The sequence below is a fragment of the Neovison vison genome, chromosome 10, assembly GCF_020171115.1.
Source record: "Neovison vison isolate M4711 chromosome 10, ASM_NN_V1, whole genome shotgun sequence".
Classification (NCBI taxonomy): Eukaryota; Metazoa; Chordata; class Mammalia; order Carnivora; family Mustelidae; genus Neogale; species Neogale vison.
The window spans coordinates 34,051,009-34,069,008 of record NC_058100.1 but is presented as its reverse complement, the minus strand read 5'-3'; the positions used below and the strand labels follow the sequence as shown (position 1 = coordinate 34,069,008).

General features: G+C 40.0%; 1 protein-coding gene and 1 pseudogene across 1 annotated transcript in view; both read right to left on the bottom strand.

Moving 5' to 3' along the window:
• Positions 1–18,000, bottom strand: part of MROH9 (maestro heat like repeat family member 9) — a 61,722-nt gene that overhangs the window by 2,209 nt on the left and 41,513 nt on the right. Inside the window, 5 exon segments of the mRNA XM_044266120.1 lie at positions 8,830–8,932; positions 9,511–9,627; positions 9,729–9,881; positions 12,633–12,805; positions 15,409–15,550. Coding sequence (XP_044122055.1) covers positions 8,830–8,932; positions 9,511–9,627; positions 9,729–9,881; positions 12,633–12,805; positions 15,409–15,550 — 688 coding nt within the window.
• LOC122918757 lies at positions 10,105–11,834 on the bottom strand (annotated as a pseudogene).

Genomic DNA, 18,000 nt, shown 5'->3' with positions numbered 1-18,000 from the left:
AAAATATCTCTAGATTATCTTTGAAACATCTTTTAGAGCTTTCAAATAATTACTACATAACGAAACTCTTTATTGAGATATATTTACGTGGAGAAATGTGCACCAATCATAACTGCACAGCTTGGTGAACGACCAAGTGAGTCCTTGTCACTACCACTTAGACCTTAAATAGGACCAGTATTAGCATTCCAGAAGCCTTCCTCCTGCCTTTCCCAGTCTCGTCCCCCACCCTTTTAAAATATTCTTCTGCTCACCTTGAGCATTATTGTGACATTCATCCAGGCTCCTTATTGTAGCGATCATTCGTTTGTAGTTTATTGATTTATTCATTTCTCATTTATTTACATAATAGCTCTCATGCCTGCTTTTACCCTCCAACTGCAGAGCTGAGTAGTTTTGACAGAGGCCAGACATATCCATCGCTTACAGTATTTACTCTCTGGTCCTTTACAGAAAGAGTTTGCTGAACCCTCTTAGAGGACATTCTGTCAGGTTATTATGGACATTCTTGTGTGAATTTTGGTGTGTGTTTCTATGCACTGATGTTTGGTTTACAGCTACCAGACGACTTACTGGCTAATGGACATGTTTATCTTCACCGCCAAACAGTTTCCAAAGTGGTTGTACCAATTTTCACTCCCACCAGGAGCTCTGAACCTTTCCGTTGTTTTATATCCTCTCTGCCACTTGCCGTGGTTAGTCTTCTTCCTTTCAGTTATTCTCCTGGATTTGGTAGTAGTGTCACCCTGATTTTCTTTGCTCTTGTTGGTGATGATTAATAAGTTTTATATAGCATTTTTTGGCCACTTGGCTATTTCATTTATAAGATATCTGTAAGTATCTTGTCTGTTTTTTATATTGAGTTATCTTTTACTGATATATTTGTAGGCATTTTTTATTTGGGATACTAATGTTTTTTAATGTCACATGACTTACAAATATCTCCTCCTACTTCAGGACTAAACTTTCCCATTTGTATTTTTTATTTTAATAAACAGAAATCTCTATTTTTAATGCAGTCTAATTCACCATCTTTTTATTTATGGTTAGTGAATTTTGGATTTCTGATAGGAAATATATGCTGTCTCAAGGTCACACTGATATTCCTACTATACATACTTCTAGAAGCTTTATTGTATTACCTTTTCCCCTTTGGGATTGTAGACCAAACGGCAATTATAATGCATAAAGTAGGAGTCCATATATTTGTTCATGTGTGCGTGATTAACCCAGCACCATTAAAAGAAAAAAACACCAGTCCTTTCCCCACTGCTGTGCAAAGTCATTTACAACATAAATTGTGTGGGGGTCAGTGTCTTGACTTTATTCTATCAGTGCTACTGCCACACTACCTTCAGGTATGACATGTCCTGATACCCTTCCAGTAGTAGAAGTTCCTCACCTTTGTAGTTCTTTAAATTATCTTGGCTTACTCTCTAACCATTAAATCTTCATGCAAAGTTAAGAATCAGCTTGTCTCATATCACGCATACGTTTGCGCACGCACACACACACGCACACGCACCCTCGGTGAAATTTTGTTTGGGATTGCACTGAATCTACGGATCAGTTTGGGGAGAGTTGACATTGCCATAATATAGAATCCTTGAATCCACGAACGTGATTTGTCACTCTAAAGTTTCTAAAAACCTTCTCAATGTTTTCTAGTTTTCTGTGTATCAATCTTATACATCTTTCTTTTGTTTTGAGGTGTTTGGTGATTTTTTTTTTCTTTTTTGTGCTGTTGTATTAGGCATTTTCAAAAATTTTGTTTCCTGGAGGACCTGGGTGGCTCAGTCGATTAAGTGTCTGCCTTTGGCTCAGGTCATGATCTCAGGGTCCTGGGTCGAATCCCACATCTGGCTCCCTACTCAGTAGGGAATCTGGTTTTCCCTCCCACTCTCCCTCTGTGATCTCCCTCTCTGTCTCTCAAATAAATACACAAAATCTTTTTAAAAATGCGGTTTCTTGGTCATTTATTGCTGGGATATAGAAGTCCAATTAATTGATCTTTGTATTTTGATGCTGTAGCTAGATTTCATATTCAAATAGTTTTTTTCTAAATTCTTTCCAGTGTTCTAAATATTTTTTCTTCTTTTCTAAATATTTTAAAATATATTTATCTACAAATTTTTTTTAAATTTTAAAGATTTTTATTTAGTTATTCGACAGAGAGAGACACAGTGAGAGAGGGAACACAGCAGGGGGAGTGGGTGAGGGAGAAGCAGGCTTCCCATGGAGCAGAGAGCCTGATGCGGGGCTCGATCCCAGAACCCTGGGATCATGACCTGAGCCAAAGGCAGACAACCACTGAGCCACCCAGGTGCCCCTTATCTACAAATTTTAAAAGTGTTATTTTCTTTTGTCTAAATGTATATGTTTTATTTTATTTTATTATCTTATTTTAGTTCTGGGAAAGCTGGGGGGTATTTACTAGAGTTCCTCCTCATGGTCAGTCTATTGCAAGTTTTGTTTTTTTCAGTTCAGTGAAACCTAAAATTTCTGCACTGTTTTTCAGCTTCCCAACTACTACTTTTGCATTTAGAATTGGCAAAACCTAAAAAGAGAAATAATCCCCAGATATCAGGCGTACTTCTTTTGGTATTCTATAGTATACTATAGTATCCTTCTGTCTTGGATCACTGCCTTTATAAAAGCTCTTAGATGTTTTCAGGTAGGTTTTTAAAGCCTTTCTGAAACTGTTCTTGTTATCCTCATTTTACAAATGATACCACCAAAGCCTGTAGAGGTGAGTGACTCGGTAGAGGCCACATGGCTAAGGGGCATTCATTCTGAGACGTGAATGCAAGCTGATCCAACCCTTACCAATATTTCATATTGTCTCTACTTCAGTCAAAACAGTGATCACAAAAAATCAGAACCATTGATCATTTCCAAAACCCACCTACAGAGCCTAAAGCTCAAGCTACTCTCCTTGGCATGGGGGGAGCATGGGCTTAAACCTTTGACAGTGCTTGAAACAAAAATGTGTGTTGTGGGGTATCCCTCTATGTCAAGTTTTTCCCCTCTGCTTAATTTTATAATCCAATGCAATTCCTTTTAGAATGAGATAGAGAAAACAAATAAGTGCATGAAAGTTTCCCATGCTAGAAAGTACTAATCTCCCCCAATGTCAAATGGCTTCTTTCCTTTAGTTCTCTTACTAACGCCGCTGTGTTTTAGCTGGACGTAGGGCCACCCAGCAGACGCTGAGATTCTCATGACTTCTTTGCACTTTGGCAACACTTTGCACTTTGTGCGTCCTGGGCTAGTGATCATTTAGCAGAGGTAATAGTAACTGTTTAAGGAATTGGGTGTGACCTCTTGACATGTTTTTCCTTTCCAGTTGACTGGTATGTAGAAGTGGTTGCAGGTGCCGGAGCAAGCCTCTTGGACTTGATGTAGGAAGCTGTGACGAAGACACTAGAGCAGTCAAAGAGCTGGTGCCAGGGTCCTGGCCCTTGGCCTGCTGTGTGAGAGAGAAAAAACTACTACCTTGTTTCTGCCACGGCTGTATTTGGGTCTTTCTTACACCGCAGGGACATGTTTCATAAATGCCATATAACCGCCAGAGGAACAAAACAGGTGGCAGAGTTGGGCAGCAACACCTAACACTGAACGGCTCTCCTGACATGGCAGTGGGGAAAGTCACAAATGAACGGTCAGGCAGAATCTGAATATTTGACAAATATGGTGAATTAACCAAAATGCCAACGTGGCCCACACAAGTGTGACCTCGGCTGTGTGGACGACGGCAGTGGGCGGTGGTGGGGAGAGTGGCAGACAGGGAGTCTGAGCTCCAGCCGTGAGTGTGGCGACCATTAGTTAACGCCACTCAGTTTGCTACCATGAAGAATGCAGGTTCATGGGCTCTTGATCTTTCCTTGCCCCCTGCCCCCAAGTAATTGGACATCCAGAGAGCCTCATGTGAAGTCTCAAATTTTACATGTCCGGGCTATGACATATTGCTAGCTGTCAACTGATACCATTGTCTTCTTCTCGCCCATTAAAAACAAAACAAAACGAAACATAATTCCAGGCATTTCTTGCAACTAATGATTGGTCGCTGGGGGTATAAGATACACCATTGGATGAGACTTTGTAGAAAGCTTTGTAAGATGGGGCCAACCCAGAAACAAAAAGCTGATTTTTGCCCTTTACTTTTTTGTTTCTTCCTTGGTCTAAGTAACACTGTTGAAATGCTGAAGGTAATCAGAAAACACAGATGGGGAGCGATGCCACATGCTAAGGACGGGTAGCATTATGAAGCCAGCGACGCAGTGAATGTCTAGGTACACACGTCATTTCTCACATGCAAGCGTGTCGAGAATAAATCCTCCCGAGAGGAGGTTGAGTCAAGAGAGAACACATCCCTCACTTTGATGGATGCTATCAAACTGCTCTACTTCCAGATGGTGGCCGTCGACATTCTCACCAGTAAGGTGAAGAGTTACCTACTTCCGGCAACCTCACGCTGACCACTGAGTGTAACTTTGTCGTTGTGTTGCATGGAAACATTTCATTTCAATTTGCATCACTTTTTGGATGACCAAGTTATGAAAATTTCATGTTAATGAGCCAAATATATTTTTTTTCATGTTCCGGGTCCATTTTTCTGATGGGTTGTCTCTTCTTACGGGTTTGTATAGAATCTTTGAACAGGAAGAACTCACCCTTCATTTGTGGTGTCATAAGTATTTCATCTCAGTTTGGTTTTTCATTCTGTTTATAGTGGTCCCTGCAGAAATATTTACACTTTTCATAGATTATCAATCTTTTCTTTATGATTCCTAGATTTTGACTTTTACCTTAGAAAGATCTTACCCAAACCCTGATTATAAAGCAAATTCTTCCACACTAATTTTTGCTTATCATTATTATGGTTTTATTTTCAACATTTGAGCCTTCGACTATCTGAAATTTATTTAAAGTAAGAAGTAAGATAGGAATTTTTTAAAATTCCAGATGGCTCACCAGGTGTCCCCAAACTATTTAAGGAATATTCTATATTTTCATCACTGTTAGAGCCATGATTCACCTTAAAATAGTGCATGTTTTGATGGTTATTTCTGGCTGGTATTGTTTGTCTATTTATCCCATGTGATTTTAAGTTCTGTAGCTGTATTAATATCTGATAGAGCTAGTCTTTGTCTCTGTCTCTCTCTCTCTTTTTTTTTTTTTTGGTCAGAATTTCCTGGATATTCTTGTATGATAAATTCTATGTTAATTTTAGAATCAATATGTCACTTTTGAGAAAAGAAAGCCCTACTGACATTTTATTTTATTATTTTTCATTTTCTTTATTTATATTTAAGATTTTATTTATTTGAGAGAAAGAGAGAGAGAGAATGCACATGAGCAAGGGGAGGAGCAGATGGAGAGGGAGAAGCAGATTCCCCCCTGAGCTGGGAGCCCAATTAGGGGCTCTATCCTCGGACCTTGAGATCATTGCCTGAGCTGAAAGCACACACTTAACAGACTGTGCCACCCAGGTAACACCCTAATGATATTTTAATTGGCATTTGATTCCATGCCTATATTCCATGCATATTAAAAAAATTTTTTATTTATTTTCAAGAGAGACCGTTAGAGTACAAGCAGGGGGAACAGCAGGCAGAGGGAGAAGCAGGCTCCCCACGGGGCAAGGAGCTGGATGTGGGACACTATCCCAGGACCCTGGATCATGACCTGAGCTGAAGGCAAGATACTTAACCAACTGAGCCACCCAGGCATCCCTTCCATATACATTTTAAATTTTGATTTTTTTTTTGCCAAAATATGGTTTCTACCTTTCTATTTATTCAAATCTTCTTTGCATCTTTCAGTAATATTTGCAAGTTTTTAAAAATAGAAATATTATATGTATTGTAGAGTTTTTTCTGGATCTCCCTTTCCTACTTCTTCCTTTCCTTCCTCCCTTGCTCATCTCCCTCCCCCTGGGATGCTTACTTTCTTTCCTCTTCCCCCTCTTGCCCTCCTTTCCCCTCTTCCCTTCCTTTCCTCCTTCTTTCTTCATTTATGCATAGTTCCATTTCTTTTTTTAAATTTTAGAGTCAAGTTAGTTAACATGTAGTGTAGTATTGCTTTCAAGAGTAGACTTGATTGATCTGTCACCTACAGACAGGTCCTACACAGCATCCTGTACTCAATCAAGTGATCTCCTTAATGTCTGTTGCCCACTTAGCCCCTTCCCCAACCCACCACCCCTCCTGAAACCCTCAGTTTGTTTCCTATATTCAAGAGTCTCTTATGATAAGCCTCCCTGTTTTTATCTATTTTACTTTTCCCACTCTTCCCCTATATTCACCTGTTTTGTTTCTTTAATTCTTCCACATATGGGTGGAATTTTATTTTAATACAAAGATCATAATCATATGATATGTCTTTCTCTGACTGACTTATTTTGGTTAGTTCTGTCCACATTGTTGCAAATGGCAAGATTTCATTCTTTTTGATCACGGATATTCCATGGCGTGCGTGCGTGCATGCGTGTGTGTGTGTGTGTGTGTGTGTGTATCTCACATCTTTTTTACCCATTCATCAATGGGTGGACATTTGGGCTCTTTTCATAACTCTATTATTGTTGATAGTGCTGCTATAAATATTGGGGTGCACGTGCCCCTTCAAATCAGCATTTTGTATCCTTTGCATAAATACCTAGTAGTGCAATTGCCGGGCCATAGGGTAGTTCTGTTTTTAACTTTTTGAGGAAACTCTATTGTTTTTCAGAGTAGCTACACCAGTTTGCATTCCCACCAACTGTGCCAAAGTGTACCCCTTTCTCCAAACCCTGTTGTTTCCTTGAGTCATTAATTTTAGCCATTCTGACAGGTAATGAGGTTGTATCTCATTGTGGCTTTGATTTGAGTTACCTCAGGATGAGTGATATCTTTTATTTATCTTCCATATCTCTCATTGTCCCTTAGTTTTTCAAACTGTTTCTTGCTGGTTTTCATTCCTTTTGCTAGAATTTTTCAGCCCTGTATCCCCTTGTCTTTTACTGTGTTATCAACAATATGTATTTTCTCTTCTGCTGGTTATAGTGTATTTTTTTTTGTAAAAATTATTTTTTTCAATTTATTTATTTTCAGAAAAACAGTATTCATTATTTTTTCACCACACCCAGTGATCCATGCAAGCTGTGCCCTCTATAATACCCACCACCTGGTACCCCAACCTCCCACCCCCCGCCACTTCAAACCCCTCAGATTGTTTTTCAGAATCCATAGTCTCTCATGGTTCACCTCCCCTTCCAATTTACCCAAATTCCCTTCTCCTCTCTAACGCCCCTTGTCCTCCATGCTATTTGTTATGCTCCACAAATAAGTGAAACCATATGATAATTGACTCTCTCTGCTTGACTTATTTCACTCAGCATAATCTTTTCCAGTCCCGTCCATGTTGCTACAAAAGTTGGGTATTCATCCTTTCTGATGGAGGCATTTTTTAATAATGGTTATATATTTTTTCTTATACTTCCCCACATACTTTGAAAACTTATTTTTCCTGAGCTTCCGTTTTGCCATCCTATATTTCCTATGTGTTTGTGTATATCCCTTAGATCTTTATGTAAAAAAGTTTTGGATTCACAGAAATACATATCCTCATTTTTATCTGGTCCGTAGAAACATTTTCTAGGGGCACCTGGGTGGCGCCTCTGCCTTCAGCTCAGGTCATGATCTCAGGGTCCTGGGATTGAGCCCCACATCAAGCTCCACATTGGGCTCTCTGCTCAGCAGGAAGCCTGCTTCCCCCTCCCTCTCTGCCTACTTGTGATCTCTCTCTCTGTTAAATAAATAAATAAAACCTTCAGAAAAAAAAAAACATTTTCTAAACTTTGTTTTTCTTTTTTCCTCTATTTTCACCCTGGAAATACCTCTGTAGAAAGATCATGCTTTTTTAATTACTTATTTTTGGATCTTGCAATATTACGTACAGACTATATACAGAATATATAATACAGGATATATATACATATCTAATTCAGGATAGCAGAATTCTTTCTGGCTTCAAATAAAGCTCTGATGATGCAGGGTTTCTGGACGTCGTGTTCCCTCACTCCTCTGAGATCAACAAGATCAGGAGCTCTAGTGATGACCACAGTTCAGTTTGTCTTCTACCCTGACTGACTGACGGGCTCTTCTCTACCAGTACCTCACGACTGTATTTCCTCAGTCCTTGGTGGCCCTGCTATTCCATGATGCCAAATAGGGCTGAGGAAAGATCCCACTGTCAAACTGGGAGCTCACTTCCTGTCATTCCAAGTAAATGTTTGCTAATTTTGATCTTTATAGTGATAATTTAATGGGAAAAAAAACGCTTTTGGGGCAGGTTTGTCCAAGATCAAAAACCTTAGATATCTTCTGTTGGAATCTTCCATCATATCCCCTCCACCCACAACATTAAAAAAAAAAAAACTCTGCTGGATTTGGTAGCATTTCCTCATTTGTTGTAGTTTGTGGTTAGAGATGTCCATGTTTTATTAAAGATGGTATTTGTATTTTTTATATTATTCTTATTCTTTGGGGGGGTGATTGTTAAGCAGTGAGGGGGAATGGTTAGCAGTGGTTTGCCACCATCCTAAATTTGAAATTCATCCTGTTGGGTACACTTTGTATGAGAATTTAATCACACAGCAATACTCACTGCTCTAGAAAGTAGAACTCTATTCTCATCACGTGCATTAACTTCGATTCATAGATATCACTATGGCAGTTTTGTCCATCATAAACAAAGAAAATTTATATATTTTTAAGAAACTCTTCCAGCTGCTACCCTATTCTGTACCTTATAAGTAAAATTAGGTAATGAGAATCGAATTTTCTTTACCTATTAAAATAACCGACGATCTCCTCAGATATACTCGGGAGCTTCTCAGGAATCCTAAGGTATCAGATATCAGATATGTAATGTAGTTCTCATGAGATGTAAGCTGAGAATAAAATGAAGAAACAATACTCAGTCATTGGAAAAAGCACATTTGCTCCCTCTGGAGAGGCTTCCAGAAAAAAGAGCTTGGTTGCTTATATCAAGTTAGGACCGATTTAAAACTAGGGGACAGAAATCTCTTCACTCTCTTGTTTGTTGATGTTCCTCAGGTTATTACATGACTCCCAAGCCCAGTTTGTTTCCAAACTTTGGAGAACATTCATCCACCCCCTCTTGTCTCCTGCTGTACTTCATGCTGGTTTCCAGAACCCTGGCCCATCAGATGTGGCCAAGTGCCTTTGGTTTTGCTGTTGGTGATTGGGAATGCAGTTCCTACCTCTGTGACCATCCGCAACTCAAGGTGGGTGAGTCGGAGGAAGAAAGTCAGAGATAACCAATGTCAGGGAAGAGGTAGTGGAAACCTGAATTTTCTGGTCTGAAACCTCAGCTGTAATTCCTCGTGTGCTATCTTGTCTTCACCTTCCTTCTCCGGGACCCACGCTTGTCCCTGCCACACCTTTTGTCACTCAGGATCGCCTTGGAAGCCAACTTTGTAACTTTGTAGCTCTCATGGCCACTTACGAGATTGCTGCAGATGCTGAGCACCACCACCTCGAAACTGTAAAACTCGTCCTTGAGCAAATGCCACGTTGGCCAGTTTAATTCTGAGACGCAGATCGCTAACGTATACTTACATGCCTGCAGAGTAGAAAAGGGTCACTGAGGGTGTGCTCATCTGCGGTTACATAAAACACTGCGGTTCTCTGCAAAGCTAAGAAAAACAAGATTGCAGGACTTACTTGAGCAACTCTAATTTCTGTGTCTTCCAAAAACAGGATCAGAGGCACCAAACTTCCAAGAATCACATCACTCAGCATCCACGTGTACTCACTCATGTCCCTGAGTAATTCGCCGAAGTGCTGAATGGCCATACTCCGGATGCCTCCATTACTCTAGAATATGCACAGAGAAAGGCCTCGTTTGAGGATATCACTAGGGTTCTTTTCTTTAAGCAGTGGGAGATATATATCTCCCATATATATATTTATATATTATATATAATATATACATATATTTATTTATATACAAATATAAATATAATATATAATATACAAATATATAATATGATATATATACAAATAAAACATATATGTTTACATATAAACATATATATGTTTACATATACTCCTTCGAGACTTCCACAGGACAATATAGGTGCCAATGCTGTTCTTCAGAGAGTGACAGGGCTTTCCTTAAACTGACACAGTCACCCTGTGTAAAATATTTCCCATCCTGTTTCAGTACTTTTACTGAGAGGTCAAGAATCAGTCTGAGAAACTCCCATGTGGAATCTTCTTCTGGAGATAGATTGGTCAGATGGATTGGATCAGCTGTCCCATCATTAATCCTATAGTCAAACTCTTTCCCTTCCTGGGTTTACCTCTTCAGCGCTGGGGTAGTCTTCTCCTAGAACCTGAGGGCAGCCTCCTCTAAGATTGTGTAAGACGCCCCCACATGTTTCTCGCATGCATTTTTTACATCCGTCCATTTGGCCAATCTCTTACCAGAGTGACTGTCTTTGGTTCCAGTTTGACTATTTCAAGTAATATGCCCCATCTCTGGCCCCAGAACCAAGGTGTCTTTGCCACTTTCATCTTTCCCACTGCACATGATGGCCTGGGGGTACCCAAACCTCTCTGTGCCAGAGAAACAGCCCCACTAAGGATGAGAATATTCCTGAACTGCTTCTATTGTGGAGTTTTAATGTTCTGATGAAGTGGATCTCATCACATACCACTATATCCATGTCTTCCTCAACCAGACAACCGCCGGCGGTGGGCCAGGATCTGTCATTGGCCCTTCCCCGAACTATGGGTGGTCATCGCTTCACCTGCCCAGTACTGTCCTGACTTCATTCTTTCATTCTTTCTTCTATTTTGTTCAAAGACTTGTTCTATTTTTGTTCAAAGACTCTGAAGATCCAACAGCACATGTGGGTAGATTCTCAAATTAGCAAAGCTGCCATTTTTGTTTATGCAGGTCGCTAAGTAATTGTGGTCTTGACAAGTGTTCACCAACTCTGTCATCTCTCCCTCTGGGAACATGGGCTGGGGCCTTTTAGGATGTTCTCGCCATCAGCGTTGGTGTGGAGCAGGTGCTGTGTGGAGATGCTGCCCTAGGGAGGCAAGGGTTGTGTCCGCCTGGGGGAAGTGGCCATGGGAGCCTGGGCGCTGCATGCCTATCATTGTTTTTCTTTAGATATGGAGAAACACAGTATCATAGTTTCATTGATATCCTAATATTTTTCAAACATTCAACTTCCAAGGAATGACTTAAGGTAAATTGATATTTGGTAATTTTCTCTTCTCTCTGATTTTGCTTCTTTTAATTTGGTGTGGTATGACTGTTTATTTAGTTTAGTTTAGTTTTATTTTCCCTCCAAGTGATTTCATTTTGAAATCTTTTTTACATGGACATTCCAACTTCTTATTTAGCTGTGTGAACTTGGCCAGATATTTGCTTCTCTTTGCTTCACTTTCCTTGTATGTACACTGGATAATAGTAATAGTTGTTTAGAGAATTGTATGAGTTAGTACATGTAGAACCCTTAGAATAGTGACTGGTACTTAGTAAATGCTCAATAAACCCAGCCACTATTATTATTACTATTATTACCATTATTTATTTTGAAAATAATTCTTGTCATTAAATGACTTCTAAAGCTTAATAATACAATGCTTTCTTCAATGAAATCTGAATAATTAAGAGCTTAGAAATTTTTGGAAAATAATTTTCTATGAAATAATTCTCCAATTCACAAATGACTTATTATAGAAGTCTTTAAAAATAAATATTCTCTATGGCATTCCAAAGTGTCTTTGCTTATTAAAATATGTTACTGTCATCCAACTTTTCTGGAATACATTTACCATACAAAACAAGAGTTTACAAAATGCATAATTTCTTGATGAAAGACCTTTTATTTATTTTTTTAAAAGATTTTATTTATTTATCAGAGAGAGAGAGTGAGCACAAGCAGGGCAAGAGGCAGGCAGAGGACAAGCAGGCTCCTCTGAGCAAGGAGCCTGAAACCGGACTGGGTAACAAAACCCCAGGATCATGACCTGAACTGAAGGCAGATGCTTAACCCACTGAGCCACCCAGGCATCCTGATGAAATACCCTTTAGTTAGAGTTTTATATGATAATAACAAACACTGGGGGCATTAACATGTCATCTCTAATGCCCTAACACACCTGCCACTCTCTCTATTTTATAGGTGGGGAGACCAGAGCATAAGGAACTGAATAACCTGCTTAAGATTTCCCAGCTGGGAGGAGCCAGACTAGGGATTTGAACACAGGCAGTTCAGAGCTAGGCTTAGCCAAGATATAGCCCCTAAACTATATACATTTCCTCTTTCCTCCAAAGACAGAGGATGATCTTTGATTCTCCTTTCTTATGGACAAATTTTCCAGGTTCTCATAGTGTAGTTATATATATATGTACACAGGAATATAACTATATAGATATAGACGGTACTTATTTGACTAATATTGTCATCTCTGGAGAAGAAATGGTAGTTCTGCACAAAATGACTATCTTCTGTTGATTTCTTCTGAAATGTAATAGCATTGCCTCAGCTGGGGCTTCCGCTTAACTAGAAAACTTAGTGATTTCACATATCTAACTGTGTAACTCACGTGATCCATCAGAGGACAGTAGCTGGAAGCAATTCTAGTACACAGAGAGGAGTAGGTCACCTTGTCCAGTCTGATTAGAAGTCTTCGAAGGGTGATTAAGGCCCGAATGATGACAGTTTTGTCTTTTGAAAGGAAGGCATCCAAGACGGACACCAACAAGCTGCAGACATTTTCTATCTGTATGTAAGAGAGGAAATGGCTGGATTTTGGAACTAGAAGGAGACGAGACGTAGCATTCGGCACACACACGTCTGGGCCTGGGCCGCGTGCAGTCGTGCGCTGGACTTGGCTCCCAAGATGCAGTTGTCACATTGTCAAAACTTCTGTGAGCAGATTGTTCAAACAGACTCTCAAGTCCAGAGAACGAACCAATGGTTGCCGGAGGCGAGGGAGGTGGTGGGTGGGTGGGGGAACCGGGGACGGGGATTAAGAGTCCCTTACGATCAGAAAGGACGAATACCCAACTTTTGTAGCAACATAGACAGGACTGGAAGAGATTATGCTGAGTGAAATAAGTCAAGCAGAGAGAATCAATTATCATATGGTTCCACTTATTTGTGGAGCATAACAAATAGCATGGAGGACAAGGGGAGATGGAGAGGAGAAAGGAGTTGGGGGAAATTGGAAGGGGAGGTGAACCATGAGAGACTATGGACTCTGAAAAACAATCTGAGGGGTTTGAAGTGGTGGGGGGTGGGTGGGAGGTTGGGGTACCAGGTGATGGGCATTAAGGAGGGCACGGATTGCATGGAGCACTGGGTGTGGTGAAAAAATAATGAATACTGGTTTTTTCTGAAAATAAATAAATTAATTTTTAAAAATAAATAAATAATTAATTAAATGAAGTTTAAAAAAAAAAAAAAAAGAGTCGCTTACTATGAACACCTAGTAAGGTCCAGAATCGCTGAATCGGCGCACGGTCCTCCAGAAAGGAGTGGAACACTGCGTGGTAACTACACTGAGGTTACAATTAAAAAGTCACTATTAAAAAATAAGTTTTGGAAAACTAGGAAGAAATAAAGTCAAGGTAATAAATACTCAAAACCCATCACTTCCTATTTCTTTTGCTTCTCTGGACTCTTACATGCCCTCGAGGCTACTCACAGGTATTGTATCTGTCTGGGGGGATATTAAATAATGACGCACTACCGGGCATCTCTCCCCAGTGCTGTGTTTAATGGTGTCCCTCTGATAGCTTGAAATAGCCATGGTGAGGGGACCCCAGAGCAGCAGTGTTGTTTCCGGAGCGCTGGCGGTGAAGCATTCGCCAGCACAGCCTCAGCAGGGTGACCTCTAAACCAGGTGACGCGCGTGGACACGAGAGCCCCTGAGCAGCGGAGGTGGGTCATGAGACTCCTTGGAGGATCCGAGACAACAGGACAGAAAGCAAGGAAATAGGCAAAAAGGAGACACCAAAGGAGAGAAGCAAAGACCAGAAAGAGAAGAAGCAAAAGAAATAGGATTTGCCAAAATAATAGCCAGAGGCCTTGTGTTTGGCTGAAAAGCTGTCTTTACCAAGAGATAGTACATGACCTCAGCCCAGCTCATGCTCCACTGTTTCTCTCTTACTGTCCTTGACAACCTTGACCCAGAGTCTTCCTTGAAGTCATTAAAAACATTGGAAAGAGTGCTAGACAAGGCAATGAGTAACTCTGATACTACAAGAATGTACACTGACTTCTGTGACTTATTTAAAGCAAATAAATAACAGCTCATTTCATTCTAAACGCAAAATGGGTGCCCAACAGACAGGCTTTGAGCGTTCAGAGGCAATGTTGAATACGTAAACAAGGGTTTATTATTAAACTAATTAAATCAACAATGATTTACAGAACCAGCATAATCCCATTATGCAAGGTGCTTTGGGATGGGTGGAACAGGTGGTGAGGCTCAAGGAGGCACTTGTGATACAACAACACTGGGTGTTGCACGTAAGTGTTGAGTCACTCCGTTGTACACCTGAAGCTGATGACACTGTTTGCTCACTGGAATTTAAATAAAAACTTTAAAAAAAGAATTTATAAGAGCATCACAAAACATGTTTAGATTTGATCTTCCTGGAAGGCAAGAAGTATTCTCGCTACTCAGCAGGAAAGAGTGTAAGACCGTGGCTCTCAAGTTTAAGTGATTACTACCCCCTGGAGGACTTTCAGAAGCACAGCTTGGCCCCACTTCCATGACTTCTGAGTCCACAGCTCTGGGGCAGGCCCGACAATTTATATTTATACCAGTTTCTGGGAGAGGCTGATACTGCCGGTTCAAGCAGCACAGACAGAGAACTCCTGGTGTAAAGTATCGTGTAAGCAAGGGCTCACGGTGGGCGTGGCTCTGAGAAGGATGCACCTGCCAGGTCCGAATATTCAGCAGAAATCGACCTGAGTTGAGAAGCAGACAAAAGTGAACTTGTACAGCTAAGGACGAGTGTGCTGAGCGGAAGAAGAAGCTCGAGGGAGTGCTCTGGGATCAGAGTCAGTGTGGTGGCAGCTGTGTAGGTTGGAAGGGAAATGAACTTCTGTGTGTGTGGCTTAGACTCCCAAGAGTTTGTATAGGACAACGTTGGTCCATTCCAAGGGCCGCGAATGGTTTTCCAGGAAAAAGAGAAACAGGGTGATTAAGCTCCTGAGTCTATTTGCCACACTGCTCCCATTCAACCCAGGCTTTGAAATTGTGTTAGTCTACAGAAACGGAGACATAGCAGTGTGTGATCAAGAAGGGTCCTGAGCAGTGGGAAGCCCTCGACAGCGATGGCGGTGGCGATCACAGACCACACACTCACGTGCCTCATTGATCACTGGCGCCATGCTGGCGATTTTCTGTAGGCTCAGCTTGCTAACTGCAGGATTGTCGTCATTGACCCAGTTCCTGAAGAGAACCAAAAACTCTTCTGGGAATGGGTCCTTGAAGAAATTATTCAGGATCTGAAAGAAAACAGTCGGTACATTCATAAGTAGAGTAAAGGCTAATTCATGTTTTCTGCGTCAGTGATAAAAATGGAGATATTCTCAGTAAAATGGAAGCACAAGTTTCCCTAAAACTCCAGATACTTACACATATCCCCACACATATTTCTGTGTTCATAGTTTCTGTGTTCTCTGGAAGCAGAAGGAAGCAGTCATAATAGGAAACACATGCATATATATTTTTGTACGTATCTACAGTTGACCCTTGAACAACACAGGTTTGAACTGTGTGGGTCAGATACAGGTTTTTTACAGCACAATGTTGTGAATGTATTCCTCTTCTTCATGATTTTTTAAAACAACATTGTCTTTTCTCTAGCTTCCTTTATTGTAAGAATACGGTATGTAATGCATACAGCGTACAGAATGTGTGTTGATTGACCGTTTGTGTTATTAGTAGTTAGGTTTTTGGGGAGTCAAAAGTTGTATGTGGATTTTGGATGGTATGGTATAGTGTTCAGCATCCTAAGTCCCATGTTGTTAGGAGTTAAATATATGCATTACATTTTTTTTTCTCTCCGTTGCTGACAACTTAGTGACTCAATTTAAATTATCTCCCTGCCCCAGATTATAGTTAGGTAGGAGAGTTCCTTGACAGTGAATGTTTATGTGTGCTAGGAGGCTGTGCCTACTATGGGCCAGACATTATGCTAGTAAGTGGGAACACAGTAGTGAGCAAAACAGTCTCCATCCATGACCTTGTGGGGCTTATAGACTAGCAAGAGAGAATGATACTGTATGATAATTTTATACTATTTATACTATTATATAAATATATAATAGTATAGAATATATATATATTTATATATATATACACACACACACACTATTTATACTATTCTGATGAAAACAGAGTTGCTAATTGTGATCAGTACCAGGAAGAAAAGCTATAAGGTACCATGAAAACATCTAAAACAGAACTGAATTTGGACTGTGAAGTTGTAGACTGAGTTATAATGAAAAGATATTTAGATTTGGATTTAGATTTGGATTTGAAAGCAGAGGGCAGCTCTAGTTTCAACTCTTTGAGGAACCTCCATACTGGTTTCCGGGGTGGCTGCACCAGCTTGCATTCCCACCGACAGTCCATGCACCCCTCTATATAGCAGCATTATTTACCAGGGCCGAGTTAAGGAAGTAGCCCAAGTGCCCACGTGGAGATGAAAAGGTAAACAAGATGTGATATGTATAAATAGTGGACTATTCCTCAGCCATAAAAGATGAGATCTTGCCATCTGCAACAACATGGATGCACTTAGAGGGTCTAATGCCCAGTGAAATAAGTCAGAGGAGAAAGACAAATACTGTATTTTCACGCATATGTAAAATCTAAAAAAAAAAAAAGAAGAAAGAAAAGAAATGAATAAACAGACAAAAAGCAGAATCAGATTCCTAAACGCAGAAAACTGGTGATTGTCAGAAAGAAGAGGGGTAGAGGGTTGGGCAAAAGGGATGAAGGAGAGTGAGTGATCCGGGCTTCCGGCTATGGAATGCGGAAGTCATGAGAATGAAGGCAGAGCAGCGGGAATACAGGCAGGGTATCGTCACAGTGTGGCATGTGACGGGCGGTGGCTACACGCGTCAGCACAGCGTAACCTAGAGACTTGTCGAGTCAGCGTGCTGTACACCCAAAACTACTGTAATACTGTGTGACGGCTCTCTCAAGATACAAAACAAACACAAAAATCTATACCCAAAATCACATTTAATAAAGATAAATTCAAGAGCCAAAAATGGCCACATTTGCACTACCAATTTAAAATAATATAAACTACTTAATAATTCCAAAATTAATATATAAGATTTATATGAATATGACAAAATATTGAATTAAAAAAAGAAGCAAAATTATAAAAATACCAAATATTCCCAAGAAGCTCATAGCTTTAATTTAACTGCAATCATAGTTTTAGTGAAAGTTTTTTTTTTCTTTTAAACCTGGCAAAATTATTTTAACGTGTGACTTGAAAGATAAATACATAGGAAAGACTAAAGACATTTTGAAGGCAGTTGACAGAAAGTTGCTTTGCAAGACATTAAAATTTAATTGCAAGCTTCCCTAATTCCAGTGTGATCCTTGCACAGCAATGAGAAAATGAATGGACCTTTAACAGTGTCATTTAGGGCAGACCCTAATGTGTGTGTCTGTGGTATGTCTATGAAATTAATAATGGAATTCATAAAGGTAGTGGCACCAGTGGAGTGAATTTAAGGTTTATTAATTACATGATGCTGGGATAAGACGTTAATTATTTAGGGAAAACTTTAGTTTTAGTGAAAGACTATGGTGTACCTTGTAGAACACTGTATAAACACGGGAAACAACATTGCATATAAAAATTTACATAAAAATGTATAAAGTGAACAAATTATCCATGAGTATTTATCAACTCTTTGGCCATAGTAGA